The sequence below is a fragment of the Rosa rugosa genome, chromosome 3 (genome assembly GCF_958449725.1).
Source record: "Rosa rugosa chromosome 3, drRosRugo1.1, whole genome shotgun sequence".
In the NCBI taxonomy this organism is placed as follows: domain Eukaryota; kingdom Viridiplantae; phylum Streptophyta; class Magnoliopsida; order Rosales; family Rosaceae; genus Rosa; species Rosa rugosa.
This window is the reverse complement of record NC_084822.1, coordinates 33,767,962-33,776,506: the sequence shown is the minus strand read 5'-3', so window position 1 is coordinate 33,776,506 and position 8,545 is coordinate 33,767,962. Positions and strand designations below refer to the sequence as shown.

Here is an 8,545-nt window from a genome sequence, read left to right as displayed (position 1 = left end):
GTAAGGGGGGAGCTGCAGCTCCCACCATGTAGATGCAGGTTTTTTTTTTATTATTTTTTATATATTTGTAGAGGGGTAAAATTGATTTTAAAATTATGCAAAAAATGAAGGAGGTCCAAATAGCAAATTTAGAGGTCTGAATAGAACCACTCAAAAAAAAAAATGCTGCTAACAGGGTTTGAAAGGCACACAAATAGATAACAATGATTAGTTGCCCAGATGATGAGGCTTCCATAAATAAATCCAAAAATAGAGGCGCCAACCTCTTTGAGTACAGTGCTCCAAAAATCCAAACCTCTCCTCCTGTGGTTGATAATTAAGCTTGTCAGGAATCATGTCCTAAGAGCAAGTGCACCGGTGCTCTTTTGCCCGGGCACCACCTCAGTATTCCATGATTTTGACTGGGCAAGCTCTATTTTTCCCCTCCACCGGCTCTGTTTTGCCTGGGCAGCTTTTGCCTTTGTTTGACCAAGGGCAAGAAAAATGTCAAGCAGCTGCCTTTTTCTTTGCCCAGGCTTGGCCTGCTGCCACCTCTGCCTGCCACTGATCGTGGCTGACGTCACAAGGGCCAGCAAGAGAGAGACGCACTGGTGAGAGGCCGTGAAGAGCACGGACCAATTAATGCGAGGAACTGTCTTAAACAGTGAATTTAAACAGTAATATGAACAGTAACTGTATACAATAAAAACCACTGGTGAACAGTGAAAAGCAATAAACAGTAGAGATGAACAGTGAAAAGTGAACAGTGTTGACCGGGCAAGAAAAAAAACGGATGCAAACCTATGTCCAGTGGCAGTGAATAGTAACTTGACCGGTCGAATTCTTGATTTCTCGACTTTGCCTTTTCTTGACTACGGGTGCACTTGCTCTAAAAGCTCATTTTCCTCAAAGATTAGTCAATCCCAAGAAAGGTGCAGTGTTGGAAGCAGCCATTTTTTTTTTTTTTTAAATGGTGGTGCGGTTGGTTTGAGTTGTAATAAAAACAAGAAGTGCAATCAAACACGACCACTAGTGTCTTCGTCATCCCCTTCGTCATGTAATTCTCATCGCTTAGATTTAAATACCCTATGAATCCAGAGTTGTCAGATATGTGCATATATCTTCGTATTCTGCCTCACTTTTCCACTAAACAACACTAAAAGCTTCATTCATAGAATAACCGAAAACCATGCAAGTAGTAGAGGACGTTGTGATTGTAGGAGCTGGAATTTCTGGCCTCACAACCGCCCTGGGACTTCACAGGTACTCTTTCTTTCTTTCTTTCTTTTTTTCTTTCTTTCTTTCTTTTATCTCACAGACATAGTCAAGATCACACTATGCATGTCTGTGTATAATGATATGAACCCGAAATACATGATGTACAATACCTAAAGTGAAATTGAACTTTTGGTGCAGGCTGGGCATTAAGAGCTTAGTGCTGGAATCGTTTGATAGCTTGAGGATAACAGGGTTTGCACTCACAACATGGACTAATGCGTGGAAGGCTTTGGATGCCATTGGTGTTGGCGATTATTTACGGCAGCAACACCTGACTCTTCTTGGGTAATTTTGACTCATTGGTTACTTCAAAGTCATTTCATGCAGTCAAGCTTTCAATATGAGCAAGTTATTTAGAAGATGAGTGTTTGTTTAAATACATAATATGCCGTCCCTTAAAAACATTACATTTACGATTTGAAAAAGTCCATGGTTCATAGGCCTAGATATAGAATCTGTTATCAACCCATATCCATAAATATATTGTCTCCACAAAATTGAAGAATTGAGATTGCAGTTCTGGGTTCTTTTATAATATGAACATTTGGCTTTGATATATAGTCTAGTCCTTTTAACAATACTGCAATCAAGAGTAAACAATGACTCTTAATTTGTGAGATTTATTTATACTTGCTTTACAAGCGCGTGTGAAACTAATTGCATTGTGTTGAATACAGGAATGTGGTTTCCTCGAGAATTTCAGGGCTTCAGACGTTTGAGATGTCATTTAAGGAGAAAGGAAAACAGTAAGTCTACTAGTAGTCTAGGAGCCTCACTGTATAGCTGATATTCATATTCCTATACTAGTAGACTTTTCAACCGCAGATATTTCTTGTTCTGCTTTTAACCTCTTCAAAATCACTCATAACAAGTCACTTAACGCTTAGAAGTGCTAAAGAAAATAACTGTTCCTACCTTTGGTGATGCCTAATCCAATTGTTCTCTAATAATATTAATCTGTTTCTGTTTAATTGATTTTTTTCATATACTATCCGTATTTTAACATTCAGTTTAAGCATCCTCTGATAATTTAGAGTATAAACTAAATAATGTGCAGTGGAGACCATGAAAATCGTTGTGTGAAAAGGAAGTTGCTGTTGGAAGCCCTTGCAAGTGAACTTCCTAGTGGCACCATTAGGTTCTCTTCAAAGGTTGTTTCCATTGAGGAATCAGGCTACTTTAAGCTGGTGCATCTTGCTGACGGAACCATCCTCAAAGCCAAGGTATAATAACATTGCCCTTTTATCTCTATCTTTCCTGTTTTTAAAACCATGACTCGTTTGCTCAAAACCCAACTCTATTCCCCTGTTTCCTTCCCAACTTTGACAACTGCTTTTGGGGTTCCCACATTTGACCAGCGCAGTCGAGCATTATAGTACCAGAGCAACCATAAACATATATGCAAAAAAAAACTTTCCAGTTATGACATCTTTTGACTGAAATAACATCAACATTTGGTCATCGCAAAGCTAACATAATCATTACATGACTCCCTGGCTCATTGGCCAGAAAGCATGGACCATAGACTCCTCTCTTCCTACGCTCTCAACACTACTGTTTTGGTTATTATGTTCCCTAATTAGTTTGGTTCCCAAGCATAGTTTCATGACAAGTATGCAATTAAGATTTCTGTTGATGATCGTCATTGCTCGGCACTATATATTCTTAACTGGACCATATTTTGATGGGTGTAAAACAACACCATCTGCATTTTAGATGGGCATAATCATATTTATGGGTTTGAACTGTTGCTTATAATGTCAACACTATGACTGAATAGGTTTTGGTTGGATGTGATGGAGTAAACTCAGTGGTTGCAAAATGGCTTGGCTTCAAGCCGCCGGTCTTTACAGGAAGATCTGCCCTTCGAGGTAGTGCTGAGTTCAAGAGCAGCCATGAGTTTGATCCCATGTTCATGCAGTACTTTGGGAACGGTGTTAGATCTGGTACCATTCCTTGTGATGAAAAAAATGTTTACTGGTTCTTCACTTGGTCTCCCTCCAGCCAAGGTAAGCCTTTCACACAAGTTTTAGGGATTATTTGCTTTCATTCACACTGCTCCTCAAGTTTCCAGTACTAGTAATCTTACAGGCGTTTCTTCATTGCTTTAAAAATGGTGTTCATCTCTCAATCTCATAACAGATAACAAACAATAATGATAAATGGTTTCATAGTGTCTTACCCTGACAACTTCAGAAACCTTTTGAATGTACGTAACATCCATATTATGTAGTTACCTAAAGCAGTATATGTGGATTTCATTTTTTGTCTATACTTGCATGTCTTGTAGAGAAAGAGCTAGAGGAAAACCCAGTTCAGTTGAAGCGATATATGTTAAGCAAGCTCGGAAAGGTATCAGATGAAGTACGGACTGTTGTGGAAAACACCGATTTGGATGCTTTTATATCCTCTCCATTGAGATATAGGCATCCTTGGGAAATTCTTTGGGGAAATATTAGCAAAGGTAATGTATGTGTAGCTGGAGACGCGCTCCACCCCATGACCCCAGACATTGGACAAGGTGGCTGTGCTGCATTAGAGGACGGTGTTGTATTAGCAAGGTGTCTTGGTGAGGCCTTGTTGAAGAATCGGAGCCAAGAAATTAGTGATGAAGGTGAAGAAGGAAAAGTGGAATATAAAATGATTGAAAGAGGGTTGAATAAGTATGCCAGTGTGAGGAGATGGAGAAGTTTTGATCTTATTAGTACAGCTTATGTGGTTGGTTTTATACAGGAGGCTGATGGAAAAATAATGACTTTCTTGAGGGACAAGTTTTTCTCTCCAATCCTGGCCGGGTTGCTGTTGAAGAAGGCTGATTATGATTGTGGTAAGCTCAGAAGCTTTTAACCGCAATGAGCAATGATACATCCTCTGTATAATGTTTATCAAGATTGCAAGTATTATTATATATGTCATAGTTGTAATTCCAATAATCCTATGTAATATGAAGAATAAATTACTATTGGAGTGCACTAGGAAAAGTGTTTCTGTATAAGTTTTGTATTATCTCTTATTAATTAAATGGAAGAGTTTAGGAGCTTTAGAACTCAATGTCGTTTGCCTCTGCCCTAGAGGCGAATGCTCTTTCTCTTAAATGGATCCCTTAATGGGTATAAGCAATGTGCGATTGTCTTGGGAGTTCGGATTTCTGGGTAATGGAAACTGTCCTAGAACTCAAAGATGGCTCCTTTTCAGGCTGGGAGTTCGCAGGGCCAGCTTAGAACTGGTGCAACGTGTAAGAGAGCACCTGCCCTTTAATTGAGAGGCCTATAATTATTACATGAGATTCATGCTTTGTCTAATCAACTTCGGATATAAATGAGATCATGTTTTCATCGAATAAGCAACAATTATATATTCATATATTAAACTCTTATATTACTGTTTTCATGAGTAGTTGAAGTTGCTGTCGGGAGCATGGTTGGAAATCGAAACCGTCCATGAAGTAGTTGAAGTTGTTTGGCTCCAAAACCAGTCTGGTTGCAAACAGTCTCTTTTGAGTGTGCGCAGGCGTGCCAGCACCGTGGGGTGCAGTCGTCGGGGAGTCCCTTGACTTGACTTCTTCTCAAACGCTGTGGACGAGGAGAGCACCAACCTCGTCACTAGGTTTTTTTCTCTGCCTTTCGGAAAAGGACTTCTTGTCTTACGGATAAGGGCTTGTGTTGTGATCTCTTGAGTCACCGAGTTGATACTCAACGTTGTAGGTTGAGCAGAGCAATCACCGGGAAGTAGGAGAAAGCACAGGGTTTGCTAAAGCGTGACTTTAGCTTCGCTGGGTTGCGAGGGCGTTACCCTTGCTTCGCTAGTTTCAACTGACGTTGAGAATAGGTTTGCTCCGGAGAGGCTTTGATAATCTGAGAGATTAGTTGATTGAAAAGTTGTGTCTTTTTCATCCTTGAAACCTGGTACTTATACCCTTAGGGTTTTGACTGTTCCTTGCCATAGAAGGATTATTGATTGAAGTTTCCTATTCAATCTCCGCTACTTGATTCCAATAAGGGCTCGTTTTCCTTATGGATCTCAGAATGGGCGAAGCTATAACCCAAACCCAAGTAGACTTAATTTTGGGCCGCATGTATCGGCTCGCTATGCTAAATCCCCTAAAGGGATCTTGCCAAAAATACTTTTGGGCTCAAACATTGCCCCCCAGGCCTCGAGATCAGGCCCGCTAAATTGTAACTGATCGAAGAGGACTTAAGTGACACTACTTATGACATAAACGAGGCCATAAATGAAGGCTTGCGTTTGTTCAGTTGTTAAACGTCTTTTCGTCGCATCGTTTCCCTCACAAAATCTCTTATTTAAATCCCATCGCCATTTCAGACCTGTCACATCAGAAACTCTCCCAGTCTCCTTAACCCAGAAAACCTTCTTGTTCCACATTATCTTCTCAGAGAAACCCAGAAATGGCTCCACCCAAGAAAAATCATTATCGATCAAGAGGAAGAAATCAACGAGGCGGCCGCCCATACCTGGGGAACTGGCATCGGTACCCGCTGCTTCGCTCATACCACCCTCAAGAGGCCTCCGCTACTCAGTTTCCCCAATTCTCAAGCTGGACTGGGTCCTACCCCGCGAGATTCCATTCCAGAAGACGCCATCGCCCTCTACGGTCTACCCATTCGCCGACCCATTCCATTCCTCCGAAGGACCCTTGGAGATTTCAGCAGTTGGGGTGCACATCAGTACAGAGCCAAGATAGGGTTTTGGCCTACGATCAACGCGGCGGAACTCGCCTGGTATCGCGAAGTTCGAGCGAGGGATCTGGCTCGTTGGGACGCGGAGGGTATTACCCACACCATCGATCTATGTTTCCACCTTCCTCGCAGTGGCAATCGTTAGCCACTGGTCGCCATTCTTTGCTTCTGGAACACCGCCAGCAACATTTTCGATTTCCGGTTCGGCTAGATGAGCATCACGTTGCTGGATATTCTTGCTATCACCGGCCTACCTATTGACGACGAGCCCTACGTGCATGGCCAATTCGATTCCGTCAAATTTTCCTCGCACATGGTTCAAACCGGCCGCGGCATCCACAGCAGTTCCTATCCATGATGGCTGACCCATTATCGCAAGGAGCACAATGTGACCGGTGGTATAGCCTTTTTGGAATACTGGCTCTGCAAATTCATTTTTTGCACCTCTTCTAACAAGCCCATTGGTCCTTGGACTTCTCTGGCCACGACCTTCTACAACGGCCGCCGTGTAGGTCTCAGACAACCCATACCAGGCGCGCTATATCGCACCCTTTATCAGGCCACGATGCATCCTTTTGAGACTGTCATTTCCGGCCCCTTCTGGGTCCTAGACTTCTGGATACAAGTCTATTTCCCTCACTTTCGCCGGCAAGATATTCCACCGCTTCCCTCGGCTGACGTACTTCTACGTCAGTGGCTCTGCCGCGAGGCAAGGTACACTTCTCCACCATATTCTGAATGTTTATCATATTTATACCTTCTGGACGAGATGCCAGACTTAGACCTGGTGCTTAGTAGAAGTTTCCCGCCTCCACTCGAACATGGGTTCTTTCCTGGGGATCCTGCATATAGCGATCGCAGGCGCTTGGCCTTTCGCCGCGCGATCTCCTGCTCAGATATTAGGCTCGCTGCTGACGACATCAGTTATGAGCTTTATGCTCCTAATCACTTCGCTCGCCAACTCGGGCGGGCTCAGTTAGTGCCATTCCCTCTCTATGATGTTTGTAACTACAACACCTCCTGGGCAGAATTGGCCCCGCAACTGGGCCTCCTCCTGCCCAAAGTATGCTTTCTTAAGTTAATCTTCCGAACTGGGCCGATGAACTCGTCCCGATCGATGGAGTCGCCGAGGACTACGACCACTGGTGGTCTCAAGTCTCTGTTAACTACTGGAAACAGCGGGACGACGAGCTCTTTGCGACCCTCTTCCAAGACTTGAGGTATCCTTATGATACCGATTCTGAATTGCTCGCTCACTTCCCTGAAGATGGAGCACAATCCCCACGACCTGTGCAGGCTCCGCGACCCGCGCGAGCCCTGCGCCCTGTTCAAGCCGGAATCATAATCCGCGAGCCATCACAAGAGGTAATTTCCTTCGCATATTCTTTACTTTACTTCTTTTGCTTTCACCCCCCCTTAACTCATATCTCATTTCAGCGGAGAAGTCTGCCGCCCTCCGGCAATCAAACGGTTAATCTTCCTCCGGCCACTGGTCAGGCCGTGAAGCAAAAGGATGTGGTAACAGAGCCTGAAGCCACATACCCTTCTGACGATGAAGACCCTCAGGAGGTAAGAAATCCTTATTGCTAAATTTCAAAGTCCTGATATTTTCTTTTCAACTCCAACCTGACTCCCTTATTCTCAATAGGTCGCTGCCGCTCTAGCCCGCAAACGCAGCCGCTCCGACCTTCTGACTGACCCCTGGGAAGACGATGAACCGATCGCCGACCGACTGGTATTATATGATTATGTAAAGCAACAAACTTATTGTTCCTTTTTGGCTTCCATCCTATAACGCTCATCCTTTGCAGGTTCGTGACAGGTCTACAGGTCTACAAGTCCCTCAAGGCAGAGTGGGGAAGGACCGTCCACAGCCGGCGGTGAAGGAAACTCCTCGCAAGCCTAGATGCCACCAAACTCGACCAGCTCTCCACCTCCGATCAATGCCGCGGGTGATTCACACTTGGCCCTGGTGCCAGTGTAGATTTCAAATGACAGTTCACCTGAGGCTGAGAGGAGAATGCCCCCTCCTGGCACTCCTCGCGATGAACCAATCGCGACTACCATCCTGGAGCAAGTAGTGCCCGATTCAGCCCCTAATGTTATTATGGGTGGTCAGGAACAAGCGGTGATGGGAACATCAATTCCTCCAGTGATAGCTGAAGAAACTCCAATCAACTCCCACGAGTAACACACTGAAGAGGTACCTCTTCTCAAATAATTCTTGCTCTAATTTATCTTTCTTGACTCCTTGTTGATACTCTGATCTCTCTTGTCAGGGTCAGAGTTCTGCCCGCATTGAGGAGGCGGTGGTCAACGTCGAGGGAATGGCTGGCGAGAATCCTGCTGAACCAGAAGTTGCGGTCGAAGCTGATAATGAGCCTGCCCCCCCAAGTGCTTGAAGCAAGGGAAGAAGTGAACCCTGAGCCTGAGGCAGCTCCTATCGCGGAGCCTCACGAGGCTCCAGTCGTTGTTGCCCCAATTACACCGCAAGCACCTCCTGCTGAACCTTCCAGACTAGAGCGGTTGGCCCGCGTGCTCGAAGTAACTCCTCTCGGAGTTGTAAATGATGCTAGGGAAGGTCTTCGTCG

General features: G+C 44.3%; 1 protein-coding gene across 1 annotated transcript; it reads left to right on the top strand.

Moving 5' to 3' along the window:
* Positions 1–1,042: 1,042 nt before the first annotated feature.
* Positions 1,043–4,308, top strand: LOC133738967 (monooxygenase 2-like). The gene is made up of 6 exons (XM_062166670.1): positions 1,043–1,242; positions 1,396–1,542; positions 1,935–2,003; positions 2,315–2,480; positions 3,038–3,266; positions 3,548–4,308. Exons 1-6 carry the CDS (start codon positions 1,169–1,171, stop codon positions 4,102–4,104), a joined length of 1,242 nt encoding a protein of 413 aa, XP_062022654.1. The 5' UTR covers positions 1,043–1,168; the 3' UTR covers positions 4,105–4,308.
* Positions 4,309–8,545: the final 4,237 nt, after the last annotated feature.

What these genes read in the sequence shown, in the direction of transcription:
- LOC133738967 (XM_062166670.1), top strand. Translation starts at nt 1,169, where the DNA reads ATGCAAGTAGTAGAGGACGTTGTGATTGTAGGAGCTGGAATTTCTGGC. An exon ending in TTTAAGGAGAAAGGAAAACA is followed by an intron (nt 2,004 to 2,314) that starts GTAAGTCTACTA and finishes AATAATGTGCAG; the next exon opens with TGGAGACCATGAAAATCGTT. An exon ending in TTGGTCTCCCTCCAGCCAAG is followed by an intron (nt 3,267 to 3,547) that starts GTAAGCCTTTCA and finishes CATGTCTTGTAG; the next exon opens with AGAAAGAGCTAGAGGAAAAC.